Source organism: Mustela erminea, chromosome 18, assembly GCF_009829155.1.
Source record: "Mustela erminea isolate mMusErm1 chromosome 18, mMusErm1.Pri, whole genome shotgun sequence".
Lineage (NCBI taxonomy): Eukaryota > Metazoa > Chordata > Mammalia > Carnivora > Mustelidae > Mustela > Mustela erminea.
Genome location: NC_045631.1, coordinates 3,797,651 through 3,821,251, shown reverse-complemented (window position 1 = coordinate 3,821,251; position 23,601 = coordinate 3,797,651). Strand labels below are relative to the sequence as shown.

General features: G+C 43.9%; 1 protein-coding gene across 7 annotated transcripts in view; it reads left to right on the top strand.

Annotated features, from left to right (window-relative positions):
* STX8 (syntaxin 8) overlaps positions 1–23,601 on the top strand; it is a 243,884-nt gene that overhangs the window by 11,941 nt on the left and 208,342 nt on the right. For all 7 annotated transcript variants that reach the window (XM_032321203.1, XM_032321201.1, XM_032321204.1 and 4 more), the window contains exons 3-4: positions 1,126–1,220; positions 10,577–10,687. In XM_032321203.1, the coding sequence (XP_032177094.1) occupies positions 1,126–1,220; positions 10,577–10,687 (206 nt within the window). The remainder of the gene's footprint in view (positions 1–1,125; positions 1,221–10,576; positions 10,688–23,601) is intronic.

Genomic DNA, 23,601 nt, shown 5'->3' with positions numbered 1-23,601 from the left:
GCTACATTCTTTTTCATCTTTTGAATGATTTTGAGGTTTAGTTTTGTAGACTTTTCTTAGTTTGGATATGTGTTTGTGTGGCGGGGGTGTGTTTTGCTTTTTTTGTTTGTTTGTTTTGCTCTTTATTTCTTGAATGAGGGGAGATCTGCTTTCCTCGGTATTTCCTCATAAACACTGTAGGTGGTTTTCCATGGTTCCAAGAGGTATTAGAATAGTTAAGATTAAACTTTTCTTGGCTGCCCGATACTTTTGAGGGCTGCTTGATGTGTGTAGCCCTCGGCCAGCCTCTGGTGTCCTGCTATTTTCCTCCTTAGTGTGACCCTGCCAATCTTGGGAGGGAGGCCCCTTCCCTTCTGCTGCAGGTTTGTAATTGCTACTCCAAACAAGGTAGCAAATGAAACCTGTGATCGTGTCTTTTGAAAACATTATCTCTGATTTCACCCATGGCTGACTGGATTTAATTTACATGGGCAATTTTATGTTTCATATTTCTCAGTTCCCGAGAGCCTCTCTCCCCACCCCCCTCCATCCTTCAGGGCAGCACTCAGGGTCACAAACCAAAATTTCCTCGGGGTCTGTAGAATGATCGAGAAGATTCACACACTCTCAGAAAAACAGTCACGTGTGGTTAACGTCGTATAAGGACAACACACCGCTGTAAAACTTTTACATGGGTTTGAAATACACTAGTGCGTTTAAACAAGACTGGCTGCGGTGGCAGTGGAACTTGATGGCTTGTCATTTGAAGCAAGTTCGGGGGAACTGGGGGGTTTTCGCTGGTGAATGCAGACTAGGGAACCCAGGTTCCTGCATGGCTCCAAGGTAGATAAATGGGATCGGAGGGTAGAGGCTCAGAGGACAGAATTCAGACTGTGAGGGTCAAGTGGCAGTTTCCCTATTCAGGTATGGCCCCATTACTGCCTGGTCACAGTAGAAAATGGATACAAGCATTCCGTGGGTGACTGGACCAAAATTCAGATGCCTTACCGCCCTGCGGGTGTCCTTGGGAGGTCAGACATCTCTGCCTGCTCTCCCTTGAAGGAATGACAGTGTGTTTACTGGATATTTGTAGTAAATCCCACAGGTCTGGACCAGCATACTGAGGATGTGTTCTTTTCTTTCCAGCTTACTGTGACCATCAGAACTTTGTTGCAGAATCTGAAGGACAAGATTGCCCTTTTGAAGGACCTGCTGCTAAGAGCTGTGTCAACACATCAGATGTATCCATGTAAACATTTCCACCTCTTTTCTAGAGTGGGAGGAAACGCAGTCTTATTTTAAGAAAGGAAGGAATCTGGGCCACCCAGATTTTTTCCACAGCTTGAGGAAGACCTGGGTTTCCAAAATATTGCCGATCTTCTCGATTTCTATTTTAAGGATCTGTTACGTGGTTCACAGGCAATATGCTGGCGAAGCAAGATACGCTGAAGGCGTTCACTTATTTGGGTGTGACTTGGGTGTAACCTCTATGCTGTAGGAAGCCAGTGCTTTCTGCCGGGGCTGTGTTTGCACCGAGCCCCACGCTGCCCCCTGTCTAGACAGCCCTGGAGATGGTGAGCCTCTGTGTCAACAGGGGAGGGCACCTTCTACCATAACCTCAGCTGTGGCGATGCTGGAGTGGCCAGAGTTATGACTGGTCCGTTTTCTTTTTCAAGAGGCCAGTAGCAGTAGAAATCGTACATCTTTGGGGATTTTCCCCTGTTTATGTAGGTTATTGAGATGGGACTCGTTTGCCTTCTTATTCTTCGAGAAGCACAGACGCTTTCCCCTGGTTTGGGAGTTTGGGGGCCGGGGAGGGGCGGGCAGAGAGTCCTGGCCTGAAGCAAGTTGTGCCCCATTTCAACCTCCCACCAACACTGTCAAGTGTTGAAACTTTTTTTTTTTTTTTTAAGAAGTTCATAATCCGATCAGTTGAGGAAAACACCTGTGACCCGTTACCTAAACTAGTCCTTTGCACCTGAGTTTATCTCGGTTTGAAAACTGGCCTCACAGTGCTCCTCTCTTACCCTCTCATCGTTTCCTCAAATTACCAGTTCATGCCAAAAAGCCAGATTTGAGTATCTCAGGAAATGGTTATTACTGCTTTTCAGTGGGATAGTGTAGGAATCTAGCTTTTTGGCAAAATAATAGAAAATGTTTGAACCATTATTTTCCCCAAGCATCACCCCTTTATGCTACCAGGGAGCATATGCTGGAGGGAGGTTTGTTTAGATTAATTGCGTGAGTTTGTAGATACTCAGTTACTAACACACTAAGGTTTCAGGTAAAAGTTTAATTTCAGTAAACAGTGGGGGGCTTATTTTTAAGACATCTGGAATATTCTAATACATATAGTTTGTGACTTTAACCTCTATCTGGTATTATTTATTCCTGTATATCTATCACATATATATGTATACACACACATATTTTAAGATTTTATTTATTTTTTTGGGAGAGTGAGAGCAAGCATGTGCATGTGTGCGGGGAGAGCTGCAGAGGGCGAGGGAGAAGCAGACTCCCCACTGAGCAGGGAGCCCACCAAGGTGGCGGGATCCCAGAATTCTAAGATCATGATCTGAGCTGAAGGCAGATGCTTAACTGACCGAGCCACCCAGGCACCCCCTGCACATCTATTATCAAACAGTTTTTATTTTATCAAAATCAACAAGTCCCAATATGTCGACCTCAGATGGTTTGCAGTTGGCCTGGCTAGTGTCCACAAGTGATGTCCAGCTACGTGCGCTCATTTTCTTGTTAACCTAAAGCACCTATGTTAAATAGTCCTTTCATGATTTAATATTAGCAACTGTGTATTTGCTTTCCATCAAGGTTACTGATTATTATGCACCTTATGATATTTATGTGCTAAACTATGGGACAAAAAAGAAACAAATGAAGCACTCTAACTTTTTTCTATTAGTAACTTCTGCTCGTTATTAGTTAAGGAGGAGCATGTGGCCGTAATAATTGCCTTGACTTTGTTCCGAGTGCTTTCAACCTGACCATCTTTTGAAATCTCATAGACTTTGGTTTTGTGGTCATCTCAGAATTTGCTGAACGAAGCACGAAAAATACATAAAAATGTTTTAAAATATAGAAGAGAGTTATTAAACACATTATGAAAATATTTAAGGACATGACTGTGGATAATTTAGAATGTTGTAGGATAAAGCAGAAACTCAGCTGGACTGTAACAGCATTCTTTGAAATATTAAGGATTTTTTTCAAATAGTTGGATCTCTTGCTGGAAATGCAACCCGTACTAAAGATGGAATTCCTGTCTCCTACCCCAAGGGGGCGCTCAGGTCTTCTTCGTTTTCAGAGAGACCATTTCTTTTGATGGAAAGGAGGTAGTTTCTGCATTATGAAGGCCTCTTTTTAATTCTCTTTCTGTTCCCCACATCTTCCCTTCCCTTGCCCTTCGTCTTCCCAGCTATTTCCAGATTTAAGCCATATGGGATAGCTACTTCTGTGGGTGGTTCGTTATTTTCTTTACCAAAAAGGTACAGAGCCCAGGTCAACCTTTGCATACCAGCTCACGGGTAGAGCTGGAAAACAAATCCCACATCGCAGCAGAGGAAAGTTTTACACCGGGGAGAGGAATCTGAGGACTGAAGGAACTTGCCCCAGACCACACAACTGGGAAATGGAAGAGCGCAGACTCAGAGTCAGGGCTGTCTGGCCCCAAAGCCAGTTGTTTAAAAACTGAATTCTACTTTAGTAGAAATAATACAGTCATCTGTCACCTGGAACGTCTTCCACTAGAATTCCCTAATAATGGGCATGTTGCTCTGATGCCAAGACAAATCCTGTTTATAATGCAAATCCTTGAGACCCTTCTTAATCATCAGAAAGCTTAAACACTGTTCACTGTGGTTTATTAGGTATACTTTATGATGTTGTAATTCTTAGAAAAATTTTTGTCTGTAAATCGCCAACAGAGTGACTGTTTAATCCTTTTTTTTTTTTTTTTTGGAGGCCTAATTAATGTTGGGTGACTTTTTTAATGGGAATATTTGAATACCATATGTCCTTACCGTGTCGGGTATTTGAGGGTTTACGGCACTTCACCTATTAAATTTATGCATTTGTGCAGTTTTCCAGAGAACACTACGGTTTGCCAGAAAGATAAGTCCTCAGAAAATGCCTTCCAAACAATTAAACTCACGGAGTGAAGGCATAAGATGTTACTGCTTTTTCTTGGAAAAAGTATTTTCTCCTGGCAAGAATAAATGTGGAGTGAAATTGAAAGTCGCGTGCTTTTGAATTGGTTAGTTTGCAATTCATAAACCAAAGTCCTGCAGCCAGAGAATTTAAAATTACTGAATACCATTAATTTCTATTCACCGTGTTTCTTGGAGACAGGAATTGTTCATTACCCCGCTGGTTGAGAAAAGTCCTGGGCCACAGGAGGGCCGCCTGTGAAATGTCAGGTAGAAGTGAAATTATTCTTAGAATTGGCCTAATGTGCAGCTTGTCTCTTTGTTGGGTTCTCAAAGGCAGCACCTTTACAACTTGAAGGAGCATTTAAAAAAAAAAAAAAAGTCTCTTTACAGAGGGGCTCAGTATAAAAAGGTATTTTGGTGTCTTGGGAAAAGTCCTATAGAAATGATTTTTTAAAAACTATAAATAACTTTTCTCCCCTTTGTCTTTTTGGGGGGGAGAGATAGACAGGTGGGTGGATAGGTGCAGCCATCACTGTAACCGCATGAAGGCAGGTGCTGGGGGGCTAGCCAGGAAGCTGCTGGGGAGAGCCCTTGGGGCTCCAGGGGACATCAGGTGGTTCTCAAACACTGTATTTGTACTTGATGTTTTTCACTGGTGCCTGGAATGGCGAGGAAAGGGAGGACAGGACGGTGTTGAGGTCAGTAGGGATTTTCTGATTTGTAGTCTCGTGACCTTCTTTGCAGTTTTCCGCATTAAGGTCTCCTTGCTTTGTTCCCTGGGTAGTAAAGGTGGATGGCAGTTTTGTCTGTTGTGGTTGTTTCAGATACCTGGCAAAATGCGTGTACATAACTTTAATGAAGTCTGCCATCAACCGCCCCCCCAATTTGTCTGGAAGTATTTCTGCTGCAGTCTAGCGGCAACGGCCCGGCTTTGGAACCAGACATTGCTGAGATTGAATGAGCTCTGGTAGTTCCTCAAGGCCAAAGAGCAACTTCACCTTTCTAGACTTTCGTGTCTGTCTAGAGGAGGACTAAATACGCATACATTGCCAGGTTGTTCAAAAAGCTGCCGGGGGCGCCTGGGTGGCTCAGTGGGTTAAAGCCTCTGCCCTTGGTTCAGGTCATGATCTCAGTCAGGGTCCTAGGATCGAGGCCCTGCATTGGGCTCTCTGCTCAGCAGGGAGCCTGCTTCTTCCTTTCTCTCTGCCTGTCTGTCTACTTGTGATCTCTGTCTGTCAAATAAATAAATCTTCAAAAAAAAAGAAAAGAAAAAAGAAAAAGCTGCAGGGAATCAATTTAGAGCACCTCCTGGGACCAGCCCCTCCTACTGGGGGGTGATGGTGTTGCATACAAGGTAGCTTTCAACATTTACTAACCCTGTGACCTCAGACAAGTTACTTAACCTCTTTGTACCTTGGGTTTTGTGTGTGTGTGGTTTTTTCATCTGGATATAGGGGTAGTAGAAGTACCCCTGGCTTATAGGATTGTCAGCAGGATTCAGTGATGTGCAGGGCGGGTGCTCGGCGTGTAGTCAGACCCCCTTGAGGATTACCTGCTATTTACTGTTTTGATCCCTGCTACTGTGGGAACTGACAGGTAGTCCTTACAGGGTTCATCATCATGTAAAGAAGTTATATCAAAGCACAAAAAATGACAGTATTGAAATAGTGCTTGCAAGATGTGGTCAGTGCTTTGAGGGAGGTAAGGACCTAGTCTGGTACATGAAAAATATTCAGTGCAGTTTGTTGACTTAAAAAAAGGATGCAATGCACGTGAGCTGGAGAAGTCTGGCCTCTAGGACCTTAAACTGTCCTCTTGCAACTCTTCTGTTAAGGCACCAAAAAATAAGTGTGTCTGCAAACTTCTTCTTCTCCAGAGTGATGAATTCACAAGCAGGACTTGCCAAAATTCTTTTTTTTTTTTTTAAAGATTTTGTTTATTCATTTGAGAGAGAGAGGGAGCACAAGCAGGGGTGAGGCAGAGGGAGAGGGAAAAGCAGGCTCCCTGCTGAGCCGGGGGCCCCACCTGGGACTCGATCCCAGGACCTGGAGATCAGGACCTGAGCCGAAGGTGATGCTTAACCATCTGAGCCACCCAGGTGTCCCAGACTTGCCAAAATCCTTAAGCCTTTCTACTAAATAGAAAATCCAGAAGCTGGAGTGGGGTGGGGCATCCTGAAGGACCAGCAGCATCTTGGTTCCCCTTCCTCTTAGGATCCAAGTGCTGATGGAGTACAGCAGGGAAACTTTGCTAATGTGCCTTGGTAGCCAGTACTAGTAGTATGAAGTCTGCATCCCATCTCGTACATCCCCATCACTTGTCTTTATGTGTAAGACCAGCCTAGCCGATGACGGAGTACTATGGTTTTGTCTGTCTTCCGACCTTTCTCCTTGGTTATTCTTCCAGTTGGTGGAGGAGGCGGTCCCAGCACTGGCCGCTGACTGTGTGCCCTATTTTCTGCTTGGACCTCTTGTTAGCCACAACCCCCACGTAATAAGTGCGCCATGCAGAAGGGCTGTTAATTTATGATTTCTCCTTTTGCCCTCTTCCCTCCATCTCCTTATGCTGTGTCCTCTCAGTAGATTAAAATACAAATTAAAAAAGGAGGGGGGCATTCCTAATTGCTTAAACGTCCGGTCTTCCCAGGTTAGCAGGGAGTCTCTGGGGAGGTTCTGAATTAGTATTACTCGTCTTGTTACTGACTTTAGCAGGATGCTGAGCAGTGGCAAAGTTAAGTGGGCAGTCCTGGGAGCCCCAGGGTGGAGAAGCCCACAGAAGGTTTGGTGGTCAAGGCCAGCCCGATGTGGTGGACAAACCCTGACCTAAAGCAGAATGAACTGGGCTCTCGCCAAGCATTGTCACTAACCACACTGGGACAAGCTAGTAGTCGGGAGAACCAGGAGAACCCCAGCCAGCTTAGGGGAATGCAAAGGTCTCTTGTAGCCATAACCATCTGTGATTCTGTTCTTTAGCTGCTAACCTACAAAACACGATCACCACGCTTTACCGCTCTTGAAATTGATGTGACTTAAAGTTCATGCTTAACAAGCTTGATACTGTAACAGGTGTCTGCTATATTTTAAAACCTTTCTTTCCTGTTTTTATTATAAAAGCACCTTCTAATTTTATTAACTAGCATTATGATTGGCACACAGTACAATACGATACTCCATGAACAGGATACTCCCTCACACCCTGAATCCCCAGTTCTTCCTCTTTGGAAGCAGTTGTTATGTATCCTTCCAGAAATTTTCCGAGTAAATAGACAAACATGTGTGTCCTGCTGAGTATTTTTTAAATGCAGTGGGAAGACACCATCCACTCTAACTTTTTGCTGCTTTTTCTTTTGTTTTGTGTTAACACTGTGTTTTAGAGATGTTTTCATATCAGCTAATACATGTAAGTATTTAGTAAGCCCTTGGCAACGTTAATTACTATCTTTCAGTCCATAAAGAGCGTTGCTACTCTTTTCTTCTAGGCTACAAAACCTTCCACTGTGGGGTTGTGCTAATTCCTTATTAGTGGACGGCAGGACATTTCTGCTCTTTGGCTGTTATAAACAATGCTGCCGTGAACATCTCTGCTCTGAAGTCTTGGTGTAGACGTGTGACTGTATCTGCAGAAGGTCCTGTTGAAGGAATGTGTCTTCTGAATGTTATGACATTGAGTCTGGCCATTGGCTGAGCTGGTTTACATTCTCACCAGGAGTATCAGTGGGTGCTCCCTCTGCCCTTTCCAGAACTTCCTGGTCACGCTTCCTAACTGATGGGTGAAAATGATACTGTGTTTCCGTTTGCATTTCTTTGACTAACGTAAAACTGAATACTTTTGTTATTATTACGGTTTCTTCTGTGCTCCGTTTCACCTTTGCCTTTCTTTTCATTTGTCTCTGATAAATTTATTTTGCAGATATTTACAAATTTATCATTTGCAGATATTTACAATTTTTATGTAGTCAGATTTGTCTTTTCCTTCATGGCCTCTACATTTTCAGTCTCGATGAGTAAGATTTCTCCTACTCCAAGATTATCAAAAAGTTCCCCTTCTGTTTTCTCTAATGATACTTTTATAATTTTTTTAAAAATCTTTAAATCCTGAGCCAGTGTACTCTGACTTTGATTTTAAGAATGGATGGGGGTTCAGCTTTTGTTGCCAGAGCAGGCTGAGCATAGGGCACAGGACAAAGCGAATTAGTACTGTGATGTAATTAATAGTTTCTGCAAATTAAGATTCCCATTTTGTCCCATATAATTCATGCCATAGCTTCTGAAAGCTTGTCCCCTCCTTCTCCCTCCCCACTGAAGAACTTCTCTTGCCTTCTGCTCTGTCGACAGTCTGTCCCTAAAGGAAACATCAACACTTTTTCCTGATGTTGGCATTGATCAAAAGGCAGATGTTTGGCCTTTTATTTTTTTTATGATTTTTAAATTTACTTTAGAGAAAGAGAGCATGAACAGGGGGAGGGGCTGTGGGAGAGGGAAAGAGAATCTCAAGCAGGCTCCCCACTCAGCGTGGAGCCCAAAGCGGGGCTCAATCTCATGACCCTGAGATCATGACCTGAGCCAAGTCCGACGCCCAGCCCACTGTTTCTTTTTTTTTTTTTTTTAAAGATTTTATTTAATTATTTGTCAGAGAGAGAGAGAGAGCACAGGCAGGCAGAGTGGCAGAGGGAGAAGCAGGCTCCCTGCGGAGCAAGGAGCCCGATGTGGGACTCGATCCCAGGTCTCTGGGATCATGACCTGAGCCGAAGGCAGCTGCTTAACCAACTGAGCCACCTAGGCATCCCCAGCCTGCTGTTTCTTAGTTGCAGTTGCTACCTTACAGTTTCCCAGATGGCGTAGTTGGGGGCATAGTGACATATGGGCAAGAATGAAATGGAAGAGCAATGGTAGCAATTTTCCGTGGGGGTAGTGTGGCGTTCTGGAATATTCAGAGAATTCATTCATTTATTTATTGACTTATTTTAATCATCTGAAACCACTGATTCTGCGTAGCTGCATTGGTTTAGGGATTCCTGGTTTGACTAACTACTCTCTGTTACTGGGGACCTTTTTTCTGGATTTTTAAAGATTATTATGATTTTACCAGCAAGCCAGCTCTTTCTGTTCAAAATTAGCAGCAGAAATTGCAGTTTCCCTGGGCCGTGGTCCCACGCCTCCTGTGGGAAAGGGCGATGCTACTGCTTGATTTGGCCAATTTCTTGGAAATATTTTGGACCTCCATGCAGCGTTTGCCATCTTCCTCTTAAATAGAAAAGCGTCTCTGAATGTAAAGCAGCAGGCTCACTCACTCTTACTGTTACCAGCACTAGGTAATTGTGGCCGGGGTGACGCTGGATTACCAGGCTTCAGGGCCAGTAAAACAAAAGTCATTTAATAACAAACTCAAAGCCAGAAAAAATCATTGCTGAGATGGCTTATTTCTGTACTTACTTTTTATGTCTGGTGTTGGATACGCCCTTTGAAAAGGATCGGTTAGCTTTCTCCCGTTGTTCTTCTTATGGCCGATATGTTCTCCCTGAACATTTTATTTTGTTTTTAAACACACACACACACACACACAGACACACTCTCACTCAGCCTAGAAGGACTCGCTTAGCCTCCTTCAAGAAAGCTAGTGCAGAAAACTATGGATTTAGCCTCAGTTTATTTTTTTAGCCATAACTCATGAGTTGTGCTGGAAAAGGTGTTAGAGGTTATCTGTTTTCTGGCATTGTATGTAAAGACATGGAGATCCAAACATGGAACTCAAGATCAGACAGAGTGGTCAAAGCGAGACTGTAGGCTTTGGACTCCTGGTTTAATGCGCTTGCTAGAAAAACACACTGAGATCTGATTCTTTCTTTGTAATTGTCTTTAGAGGTAAATACCATGCCTTGTGTTTAAATAATGAACTGATGGGAACTCCTTTTAGAGCGAATCTGTCGCATAGAGTAGCACGTTACAAAAGCTATTTGAGGTGTGTTCATAGGCATTAACACAGAAGAAAGGCGCTATAGAGAACCTCTTTCCTTCCTTACAGAGTACCTTAGGGTACTAGGGTCTAGGAAATCACCTTTGAACATTGCCTCCTATAACCCAAAACCCGAGGAATTCCTGAGTGTGATGGCTCTGCCGACAGGAATAATCATTTCAGTGTAAGTCTCTGGGAGGAAGATAATTTCTACCTGCTGTATTTCCGGGGGTGGGGGTGGGGGTGGGAGAAAGGTTCTGTTTCAGAACCCTGCTTCGATTCTGTTAAGGCCCTTTACTTGGAAGATCTGCGATGTTGAAGGTCAGAGCAGGATGAGAAGAACAGTTCAGGTCTCTTCTGGCCACAGTTGCTTAGGGTCTGTAATGGTCACAGCCGACCGGGAGAGCTCCCTTAATACCAAAACAGGGAAACTGAGGTAATCCACCCACCATTGGACCTTAACGAGACGCCTGCAGAACACAGCTTGAAGGAGACCGAAGACAGAACCTGCTGGATGAACTTGTAACTCGAGAGAGACTACTTGTGGCATCCTTTAAGAACGAGGGTGCAGAACCAGATCTCATCAGGTAGGACGCCTTCATTTACAGGAACTACGTGGTGGGTGAAGATGTATTTGCAGAGATTAGAGATTGGCGTGCTGAATGGCTTAATTCAATGAGTAAAATACACTCCGCTCTGTTAGAGTGTTTGACTCCCACTTTCTTTCAGTTTAGTGTTCTTTAGTGTTCTAGATGTAGTACATCGGGGTGTTCAGCCAAATTCCATCCCGAGGGAAGACTGGGGAGAGTACGGATGTCAGCAAATGTCCTTTGCATTTTTTGCTTGCTTTGTCCTATGGGAGCTATCTTTTAAACTCCTGAAGGCATGTACTCATCTGTGGGGGAAGAGAGGTGTTTCTTTTGTTTCCTTTTTTTTTTTTTTCCCCCCACTGGCACCTTGGAAAGCTGTGTCCTAGGGAGACTTGTCCTCTGTGGCTCATGAAGGTATGGGAGTGGAGCAGGTTTATTCTTGCCTGTTCTGTGCCTGGAAGTGATTTACTTGCCAACACAGTTGATGGCCGTCCTGTGCCCAGCTCTGTTGGAAGACCCAGAAAGGCCATCCAGCTTTCCAGGGTTGGGGTTCACGATACCTTATGGTTACGTCTTTAGAACTGCCCCCCGCACCCCACCTCCAAGCTCCTTGGTGGAAAGCATCACAGCAGGAAATGAACTTTGAGTAGAAACACACTTCTCTACCTCTTCCCCTCTAGGGATGAGGCTTTTATTCTGGAGAGGAGCTTGCTTCTGTGGAGTTCCTGATCAGAAATAATACGGCTTCCTGAGGGCAATGGTTTTTGTTTTGTTTTGTTTTTTAACCTTCGGCCACATGTTACTAGGTCCCGCCTCAGACAATTAAAGTGGGGGTGTGGGTGGGGGAAGGAGAGTCCGAGGCGAGGCCCATAGGCAGCCAGGTTTGCAGACCATGGCCCTGTGGCAAGCTGAGGAGGGAAACAGTTTCCTGTCAGCCTCAGACCTCTGGCGAGCATGTGATCTAGGGTTTTTAGAAAGAACTTACGAAAGATACGGGAAGTTCAGTGAAATCTTAAGTCATTGCAGTGGAGAGATGAAGCCCAGGAGTCCGGGAGGGAGGGATCGTGTCCTGGGCAGGGTTTGTGAGAAGCCTCGGGTGAGCGGGGTGTTTCTCTGGAGGCAAGCAGTGGGTGAAATGAACACACGAGCCAGGGGATCCACGGGCAAAGTCAATGCCATCTGTCAAGAAGGGCCTTCACCCTGAAGGGAGTGGTCTTTGCAGTCCAGAAAGAGAACTGAGGCGTACTCAGGAGGAGGGGTCAAGTGCAGAGGCTATGAGGGGCATCTCCACACCCTTGCTTTGTGGTCCTGGAGGTAGTGACCATGATGGACGGTGATGGTTACCCTTCGACAAGCGTTTGCTATCTGCCAGGCCCTACTCATCGCGTCCCATAAAGATGCCAGGGCGACCACCTCCTGTGCTAGGTCTTCATGGGTTTTGTGGGTTTTCTAGTCCCCACTTGCTTATCACCTGTCTTCTCTCCTGTGATCGTTTCCATGTCCTTGTTCATGTAAAGTGGTACCTGCGCACAGGTGTCAGCACCAGCTGGGAGCGTGTTACAAACGCACAGCTCAGGCCCCGCCCCTGACCTTTTGGATCTGCATTTTGGGTTTTGGTTTGTTTTTTCTTTTCTTTTCTTTTTTTTTTTTTTAAAGATTTTTTTCATTTGACAGAGCAGAGAAGCAGGCAAAGGGAGAAATAGACTCCGTGCTGAGCAGGGAGCCAGTGCGGGGCTCCAACCCAGACCCTGGGGTCATGACCTGAGCCAAAGGCAGACACTTAATGACTGAGCCATCCAGGTGTCCTGGAGCTGCATTTTCTAAAAATAATTTTATTTGAAGTAGGCTCCATTCCCAGCTTGGGGCTTGAACTCAGGACCCTGAAGTTAAGAATCATATGCTCTACCCACTGAGCCAGCCAAGGACCCCCGAAGCTGCATTTTTAAGAAGATCCTCAGTGATTTGAAGGCACCTTCCCATTTAAGAAATACGGCCCCTTATCCTTTGTTCCTAGCGGTGGCACTTCGCATCCGAGTCAGCACCTGCACTCGCTCGGGAGATCTTTAGCACACGCGTCCATTTTAGACTAGAGAAACTGAGGTCTGGAGGGGTTGGGTCGCTGGCACAAGGTTCTAAAACGGTTCAGTCTCCGAGTTCAGGTTTCACCCAGATGTGGGCATCTCCAGATGCAAACTCTTCCCCCTGGAGAAGGGCGGGACCCGGTGTGGGGATTAGCTCAGTGGCTTGCTGGTCTCCCAGGCATCTGGGCTTCAAAATCATTGACCTTGAGGTGCAGATACGGGCACTGCCTCTTTTTCATTGTCATGGGGACCAGATGAGGTGATCGGAACGTGAAGGGCTTTGTGGACTCCAAAACCTTTGCAAACAGAAGATGTTCTTTCTGGCGCATCGTGTCACCGTGGGGCCAGGAGAGATCTCCGGCTGCTCCCTGCTCCCCCCGCCCCCCATCCAACCCTGGAGGGCTTCTGTCCCATCCCCGGCCTCCCTGGCTGACCAGATTTGTTCCAGCATGCCTGCCCATTCTGCCGGTCCAAATCTCGTCATGGCATCTTTCCCCAGTGCCCAGCTTGCTACTCGTTGTTTTGTTAGCAAATGGTTGTGCGTGGATTCTGGCTTCAAGATCCACGACTGGCACTGACTTAACCTTCTGGAGCTCTGTCACCTGAAGCCTCCTTGGGCCCCAAAGTAAACTGGGAAACTGAGGTGGCCTGGAAGGTCACTACCAGAAACGTCTGTGCTCACAGTGCCAGAGGCTAGAAGTCCAGATCAAGGAGTATGTGGTTCCTTCTGAGGGTCATGACAGAGAGTCTATTCTAGGCCTCTCTCCTGGGCTCGTAGATGGCCGACTTCACGTGGTTGTTCCTCTGTGTGTGCCCGTGTCCAGATTCCCTCTAAGGCCACCAGTTGTGCTGGATTATGGCTCACCCTGATGCCCTCATTTTTAAGTTACCCATCGAAAGAACCCATCTCCAAATGTCGTTGTGTCCTGAGCTATGTACTAGGGGCTTGCACTGCAACATCGGAATGTTTGTGGGGACACAGTACAGCCCAGAACTCGGTCCCAAAAGTGCGAGTCCAGTAGACGTTCCCAAAGGATCTGATCAATGAAAGGCTGCTTGCTAGATTAAAGTGGCCTCAAAGATTTGTAGGGAAATCTGCCTGCGGGCCTTGAAAGGGACACCCAGGCGGCCCTGACCCAACTCGGCAGGGAACACAGCACCCCTGCAGACGTGCAAGACGCAAGAAAGAAGGATCTTGGTGAGCGTGTGAATGAAAGGATGTCACGTCTGGGCTAGAAGTCATTGTCTTAGGTTGTAAGTCAGAGTTTTCAGTCTGTGATTTCACTCACCTGCCTACATCAGAGTGTTATTTTTGCCCTTTGTACCCCTAACCCCCACATTTGAGTCCTCCCCTACCCTCTCCAACTTCTCAAACCCTGATCTTTCTCTAGCCTTCTGAGAATCTGAGTTCAGATGGAGACAGGAGCAGTTCGGGTTCACAGACTTGTCCCTTTGCCTCCTGACTACTGCGATGCTCGGTCATTCCTGATACTGGAGCCGTTCAACTCTGTCTTTGGAGGAACCCCATTCCTTTCTCTGCCACTCGGTTTCTCTGACCTACAAGGGCTTCCTTAGCCCTCCCCATGGGTAATTCCTGGTTCTGGGCTCCTCCAGTGTCTTTGTCTACTTCTCTGACCCCTAGATTCCTCCGGCACTTTTGTTTGCTTCTGTCATCCTTTCTGTCACTGCGGGTCACTTTGTCCTCCATGGTGGGGGCAGTGGGGGCTGGGTGGTGGCACATGCCTTCACCTTAGGTCCCGACCTACAGACCTACAGAAATAACATGGGCCGGAAAGCCTTATCAGAACTTAAGCATGTGAGAGATGCTCTCTCCGTGGCACAATTTGTCATTAACGCCACAAGGCCACCATGCGGCATGCTCCCTGTGGCAGGCCTGGGGCGGATCAGCTCATCAGTATCTTAGAGACCCGTGATAACCGGCAGCCCCAACACAAGATCACGTGGACCCCCCCCCCGCTTCCGGTTTCCTTTGTGTGACCCCCCCTTGCCTGCCCCTGCCACCCTGGAACCCTTAGCCTCCTCTCTCCCTGGGGGGTCCCCCTCCCCCTCCCCTTCCTTCTCTCTTCCTTTCCTCCTCGTATGTGGCCTGATTAAGGAGGCGAGAGGATTGTCAGACCCCAGTTTGGATTAGCATTTCCTTGAACCCGACATTAATGTGGCAATCACGCCCTTGAATGCGGAGCTGTCATGTGATGGGATCTTAGTTGTACCTTACGGATTAACCGGTCATTATTCAAAAGCAGTAAACCTTGCGGTAGGACCAGAGTCTAAATAAGCAATGGTTGACTAATTTAGGGCATTTGGAAACTTGTTAAAGAAGTCGCTGGGTAACAATGTCTCTCAGAAGATATTAAGCGGTGACACAGCTTCTGATTTTTAAATCCTGCTGCCCTTTATATCTGAGAGCATGGCTGGGTCTCACAATTAGTTAAATCTTTGTCTGTAGAGAGAAAAAAAAATCCTTGCATACTCCACTGCTCCGTGAGCATCTCAGACATTATGTGATTAACTCAGCTGTGGTGGGTGGCTAATTGGCTAAGCTTTAATCCTCACACCGTCAACTATATTGAGGATTATAGGAAATAGGAAGTTATTTAGATGTCGAGATGGTTGCTGTGTGTCAGGAATAGCGTATTAATAAGCAGGCGGATGGCTAAACTCAAAAGAATAATGATGGTAATGGAATGCTCATGTCCTCTGAGAGTGTGAACTTTACACTTGATTTCAGATTTCTCTCTTTGAGCTGGTAAAGTATGACCCCTCCAGCTCGTGTTTCATGTCAGTGTCACCGTATTGGAAGCCAAGGTGGGCGAAAGAAAAATCTACATGAAATTTTACATGAAGAGCGGCCCTTCCCCATTTTAAGTCACTGGCAGTTTTATTTCAAATGAAAGCCCGAGTTATAAGAAGGATGATTTGTATCTTTCCTAAAGAGTCATTGGTTCATATTTTATGTTGCATCAAGTGATTAACACATGAGCAGGCTACTTTTCTAGAAGTAGAAGTAGCAAAAGAATGCATACCTGTGTAAGTAATATATTCACACGGCTGAGAAGTTTGAAAAGCATTTAACAGGACTTGGGGACAAGTCTCCCTCCCACTCTGTTCCCCACTTCCGGATGTAAATATCACTGTTAAAAATCGTTGGCATATCCTTACAAAGTTCTCTTAAGCATATACCGGCAAATATGAGTATGTTTCCTTATTTCCCTCCATCTTTCATACAAATGATATGTACCGTTCTACCACCTAATCAGATACACCCAAGAGCTTCCCAAACCAGGAGGTTTGTTATTAATTTTATAGCTACAATATTTCTTATTAACTTAATTAATTTCTAATTAATTTCTTATTATTTCTTACAATATTTCATTATATGCATGTACCGTAATATCTTCAACTAGCTTCCTGCTAACAGATGTGTGTATTGTTTCCGATCGTTACACATAGAGTTTATACATGTGCCTACGTACTTAATACATACACTTTTTTCTACTATAGAATAATGTTGGTGAATGAAAGGGAGTTCATTTGTGGGAAGATCTGTCTCTAGATGGGTTCTTACAAGTAGGGTGGCTGGATCAGAGGGCATTTGCAGTTGTAACTCGCATAGAACCAGTGTGGACCTACACTAGCCATTCATGTGAGTGCCTGTTTCCATACAGTCTGCCCCAGAGATGGGGTCATTAAACTTTGGGTTCCTATCACAATCTAACATATGAAGATGGTTCTTTCTTAGTGGAGTTTTATGTAGTTATTATATGTAATGGTAATGAACCAAAGTTATCAGGAAATTCTCCTGTATTTCTGGTTAGTACTCTCGGGATTTTATTTCATAACCGTTAAATACTTGATCCGCTTGGAATTTAATTTGGTGAAGAGTATGAATCCCACTTTCTTTCTTACTTGGCTACCCAATTTTTTTGGACTAACCTCATTTTTTACTGAATGATCTATTTTCACAAATTTTGAGATGATGAGCTTTGTAATATCATATGTCTGTGTACATATATATTTGCTTCTGTTTCTGGACTTTGTGGTGTGTTCTGGGTGTCTCTCTGACTACTCACATGCCAGCACCTTTACTTTCCAGGCTTTATTGTACGTTTTAATACATGATTGAGTTCGCCTCTTGTCATTACACTTCTTTTTTAAGAGTTTTGATTTTTTTTTTTTAAACATGAATTCTAGAATCAGCTAACCCAGCTTTTAAAAGGGGTTAAACCTTTTAAAAACCTTTAAGAAGGTTTTTTTTTAAAAAAAGGATTTAAAAAAATGTTTTAAAAAGGGAAAAATCATTTTTTAAAAATTGGCATTCCATTCAATCTTGTAACCCTTTTATACTACTGGCTCTCCCTCTCTAGGAACATGTCTCCATTGGGCCAAGCTGTCTTTCAGGGCTTTTAGAATGTCTTCAGGTGTGCTGTACACATTTCTGGTTTAATGTATTTTTAGGTATTTTGTGTTTTTGGTTTTAGATTCACTTTTTCACGCCGTCATGCTTTCTGGTTGTCGTTTATGTGAAACCGTTCATACCATACACTGTCAATATCATAAACACTTTCTTACTACTCTCATTGTTTCTAGACTTTCTGTTGATTTTCTCCTATTTTCCAGTTATATTTGTTTGTTTTTAAGAGAGAGGAAGCAGTTCCTAGAAGCTTCCCAGTCAGTAAGCTGGCTTAAAATAGAGCTAGGCTAGGCTTGCATCACCTGCTAGATTATGCCAAAAGCTGGGGAAGAATGGGGTTGCCATGATTGGCTTGGGTCTTCCCAGGAGACATGTTTCCCTGGGCTGAAACTGTGTTCCATGAGCAGTGGAGCCTTGAACAGAATCAGGGTTCTGATAAGAAGTGAGAAGAGACTTAGCAAAGCTAGGAAAGCAAGCCATAGTGACCACCTCGGCCCTCCTCCCACAGCTCTTCCAGCAGTGGTAATTCACTACATCTCCAAGTGTCTTCTGACACCAGACGAGGAAGGTTCTCGAGTTGTGTGAACATAGTAAGGACCTTCATCTCCTGTCCCTTCTCCTGGTCCTGAAGTCCCAGAAAAGTGGTAGCTCACTGGCCTTCTGGGTGTTTTTGTTTAGGTTTATGTGGAACTTAGATAATCACTTTAAACCTTCAGCTCACTTTTTAAGGAAGCCAGGATATTACCACTACCACCTGTCTGCCTGAAGAGGTTCAAGAGATGTGCTTTTGAACTTCACCATTGTTCTTCTAGTGACACATTTATGTGGTCTCATAGAGCTGATTTCTACTGCAGACAGATGATCTTGTACGTTTTCTGTCAGTTGTTTAACTCTTGGTGGGAGGTCATAGCCTCTGACCTCATCTCCACATTCTGGAGAAATGCAGTAGGTTAATTCGATGCATGGACTGAGACTTCATATGACAAGGTGGAGTATTTGGGTAGAGACTGACCTGAAAAGTCTGGACTGTATATTGTCTTGTACATTTTATTTTCTCTGCATTGACTGCTGGTTCGATAAGCAACCATGCAGTGTGTATAATGACTGTGTTTCCTTGGGGAGAAAAACTGAGTACATCACATGACAGTGGTTTCTGTGACTCCTTTTGTAGAAGAGGCAGTTTGGTTGAAGGCTTAGACCAAAATGTTGACCCTTTGGGATATCCCAGTGGTTTGTGGGAACTGACAGAATTTTTAAAAATATAAATGTAATCTAAAAGTTGTGCATCATGGTGTAAACACCCAAATTGTACAAAAGAGTAATCAATGAAAATTGGAGCTCCCTCCCACTTCAACAGATGTGAAGTTCCTCATTTCTTCCCTAGAGACAACCACTTCTAATAGTTTCTTAATCTGTCCCTCCAGAGAGATTCTACATACAGGGGTGCAGCATGTGTGTGTGCACGCGTGTGCGCACCCACCCACACACACACACACACACACACCACTGATCTCCCTCTCACCTCTTTTACTTTTAACATGAATTATAGTGTCATATGCCTCCTTGACTCTCTGCACTATCTTTTCAGCTCCACAGGATATCTTGGAGATTATGAAGTAGAACGTTTTAACTAATACTCTTAAATGTCTCGTAAGTGTTTCAGAACTTGACAGAATAGCTATTTGAAGTTTTTTGGTGATGGATGTACTCACAAGACTGACAATCACTCTAATGGATCTCTATAGTCATTTTAGTCCAGATTTTTTTTTCCCCTCTCCGTGGGATAGGAAAGGAACTCTATCAAGTAGCCTGACTTCCAGTCAGATACTGAGCGGAAAGAAGGATTATCCATTTGGATGACTGATCAGGCACATGAATCTAAAGACCATGAGATATGAATAAATATTAGTCATTGCAATCCCACGCCATTGATCAAGTTGACAGAGCAAACCTGTGATACCCCCTGAACCGTAATGAATATAGTCCATCCACATAACAGGTGAGCAGCAGTGACCTCGTAACTTCTCTGCTCAGAAGGTTTTGAAAGCTGAACGACAAAGAAATATTTTTAAAAATGTTAAGATGCCTTTTATTATAGCATGAACAACATGAATTTGTAAGAATAAGTCAAATGAAAGGTGTATGAAACTTCTACACCCAAAACTGTAACTTTGGTTAGAGAAATTAAGGAAAAACGAGAAGATAGACCATGTTCAGGGATTGGAAGTCTCAATATCAAAAAGATGTCAGCTCTCTCAAGATTCACCCTTAGGTTCAGAACAAAGCCATTTAGAGTTCCCAGCCAGTTTTTTTCTTCTTTTGTCATTTAAGATATGATTCTAAACCTTAAATGACATTTAAAAGAGCCAGGAAAAGCCAAGGCAATTTTGAAGAACAAAAGGCACGAGGGCTCACATTATCAGTTATCAGGACTTACCATAAGGGCAAATAAGCCAGTGGAACAATACAGAGTCTACACACGTTTTGCCACCTGACTCATGATAGAGGTGCACTGCAGTGTAGTGGAGAAGAGTGTCTCTTTAATAAATAATGTTAGATCGACTGGACATGCATATGGAAGGGAAGGAATCTTTGCCTTTGCATCACTCTTCATTAAAATCAGTACCAAAAGGCTTGCAGATCTAAATGAGGAAGGTGAAATGAGAGCTTATAGGAGAAAACATAGGAGAATGTCATTACAACCTCGCAATGGACAAGCATTTCTTACAGGACACGTAGAGCATTCAACATGAAACAAACACAAAATAAGTTGGACCTCCGTAAAATAAGAAATTTTTTTTTATCAAGAGATAAAAAAAAGCATGAGATACCACAAAGCATGAAAGACAAACTACAGAATGGGGATCTGTATTTGCAGAGCATATATCCAACACCGGAGTTCTATCCAGAATATATAAAGAACACCGATAATTTCAGAAAATGACAACAACCCATTAGGAAAAAGAGGCAGAAGACTAGAATTTGGACATCACAAAAGAGGATACCCAGTTGCTGGTGAGCATATGAGAAGATGTGCGATTTAACTAGTCATCAAGAAAGTACGAAGCAAAACCTTGACACAAGACCATCGCACCTACCAGATTGGCGGAAATTAAAATGGCAGATGGGTCAAGTGTTGCTGGATGTGGAGTGGTTGGAATTCTCCCCGCACTGGTCAAACTCTCTCTCAGTTCTGCAACCACTTTGGAAACCCTGTAAAAAAAAACAACAACTGTATCTCTTAAAACGGAGGTGTACAAAAGCACGTAGAAGAGTGTATAGCTGCGATATTAATATTCCTACCTGGAAACAACTCCATGAACACCTGTGCTCTGGCGGGTAAATACGTAATGGCATATATAAACAGTGACACTACACAGAAGATGAGAACAGATGACCTGCGGCTGCACACCACACCATGGATAGAGCTTACATTACCATCACGCTGAGCACAGTGAGTCTGACTTCAGAGCACATATTGTAAGATTCCACTCCTATAAAGGCAGACCTTCCTTATGGTATTTACACATCCTAGAAGTGGGTTCCTTTTTGGGAAGCAGTGAGTAAGAAGGGGGCACAAGAAATCCTGGTGTTCTGCGGCGCTCTGTTTCTTGCCAGAATAGTGACTAATTGGGGGTGTTCCCTCCACAAATTATCATTGAGCTGTACACGTCTTTTTATGACTTTGCTGTTTACATGTTCTACTTGAACTTAAAAATATATATGTAAGTGCATGTATACATACGTACATTTTTATGTATTACACATGCAGACAAGTGTGTATATACCTGTATGTGTACATGTATATGTATACATACTTACATATATAATGTAATAACATAGTGTAATAAGTAGTACATACAATGTAAGCTGTTGTAGTACATGTATACTTAAGAACACTTACAAAAACATATATATATTTAATCATATATGCTTATGTGTGAGGATACGAACATATATACACTTTCATATGGATACATGTGTACACACACACACACACACACACACACTCACACACGCCAAGAGCTATGTCCTAAACAGACCAGAAGATGGAGATGTGAGTCAGCAGAACTAGAAGAAAACCACTCATCCCTTCCCAGTGTGCAGATTTTGAGAATTTGGGTTTTTTTTTTTACCCTTGAAAGTGAGGGAGGGAGTGCTCGGCTTGCCTGTTCTGCCCACTTTCAGAAAAGGAGCCGTGTCCCCCTTCTGTCTTCATTTTCCTTTTCCTCTCCTTCCCTTCCTCCATTAACAGCGGCCCTGTTTGTCATTTGAAGACTTGCCCTTGGTGACTGTAGACCCCTGCCCAGCCTGTCTGCCGGTTCTTGCCCCCTCCGCCTTCCTTCCTCACCCTTAGATCTTTCTTTTCCATTGCTCTTTTCCCCGGGGGAAAAAATGTGTGATTCTGGCATTTCTTGATTTTAGTGTTTGTTTCCTATTCTTGATATTAAAAGCAGAGGGATGCATTCAATACCACTTTCCATCAGTCTTCACTTAATGTTGTGGGTCTTTATTCCCCTAATATCTTCCCTCCCCTTGATCCCCTTCCCTGTGCAAATGACTCGTCCTTAATTGGATTTGAAACAAATTATCAACACGATACAGGCTCATTATTAAACAAGTCAAACCATACTGAGAGGTAGCCAAAAATTAATTCGCTCGCATTCTTTCCCTGCAGTGCCATTATCCTAAAGTAAGTAGTGTTAACCGTTTGAATGGTTTCCTTCCCTGCGTTTATCTGTGTTTATTCAAATATTTGCAAATATATTTACATAGGTATGCATTTTCCTTTCCTATTTTTTTTGTGAAAACAGAGTTGTCCTATACATTTCACTCTGTAATTTACATTTTCCATTTAAATTCGAACCAACCTCCAAATCAGTAGATCTAACAAATTCTTTTCAATAGCTGCATTATTCCACCGTATAAATAAGCAGTCATTCATCCAACCACTCCCCAATTTGATGGGTGCTGAGTTGTTTGGTTTTTTTGCTATGACAAGTAAATGCAGCAGTCGGGATCCCTGGTGACGTGGCTTCTACTTCTGTAGGACATGGCCCCCAATATGGGGTGACTAGAATGAAGGGATGGGTATCCAAGTTCAGCAGGCACTGCCAGATCTGTTGCTTAAAGTCTCAGTGCCTCCCAGTACCCCCCACCCCCGGCACCCTGTTACGGCTTCTACTTCTGTAGGACATGGCCCCCAATATGGGGTGACTAGAATGAAGGGATGGGTATCCAAGTTCAGCAGGCACTGCCAGATCTGTTGCTTAAAGTCTCAGTGCCTCCCAGTACCCCCCACCCCCGGCACCCTGTTACAGAACTGGCTGGGTTTGTTGATCTGATGGGCAACAAACAGTATCTTGTTTTGAATTGCAGTCTTTAACCTCTAATATATTTGTGACTTTTGATGGGAAGGTAATAAGATTTCCTACCCCTGTGTGTATTAATTGTAAATTCTAAAAAGCACGTGGGAATTGAAAAAGAAAATTCCCGTCTACGAAGTAACAGGGAGAAGAACCCAAAAAACACCTACGTGCGCTGTATCGTAAGTTACTTATGGGGTTTTGTTTTTTGTTTTTTGTTTTTTTTTGGAAAAAAGGCCTATTTAATACTTGTCAACTTGGGATTTTTACAAGTGAAAATGTGTGAGAAACTGAAAAAAGCATTTTCTGGTTTATTCAAACGGGTTTTCTGTTTCTCCTGCCCTCTCTTTTCTGTTTATCAAGCACTTTTAGATTTTATTTAAGCTTCATAATACTCTTTGTGGGTAAGAGAGGAGAGAGGAGTGCTGCTTTGCAGGTAGGGACACTAGTGCGTGGTGGAGAAGCCATTGTACCCAAGGTGAATAAATCAGCGAAAGACTAGAACTCAGGTTTCCCTGTCCTTTGCTGTAGTTTTTTTCTCTTGCCCCCCCCCCCCCCCCCCCCCCCCCCCCCCGGTTTTGGTCTCCTTCCATGGTTCCCTCATAGGAACCCTCACTGGTTCATTTCTCACTGGCTTCAAGTACTTTGTCCTTCTTCCTAGTCCTGGTTCGTAACACACATTGGTTCCCTCCATACGTTCAAGGCCCATATGGCAAACTCTGCATGTGTAATTTAGTGGTGGGAACAAAGGGTCTGGTATTACAAAACCTGGGTTTCAATTTTGACTCCATCATTTTTTGTAAAAATGCAGGTCATCATGACTCCACAAAAGGTTGTGAAGTCCCGATGAGATAAAGGTAGGCGAAGGGGTATGTTTATGACTCCGTAAAGTGCTTTGTGAATGGAGCTAACCACGTGCTGTCACGGCTCCTAGCAGAGGGAGATCCAGAAATGGCCTGCCCTTTGGAGAGCCCTTTTTGTCCTTCCCCAATTAGAGAAGGGTACATGAGAGTTGATAGGTAAGTGCTGAAT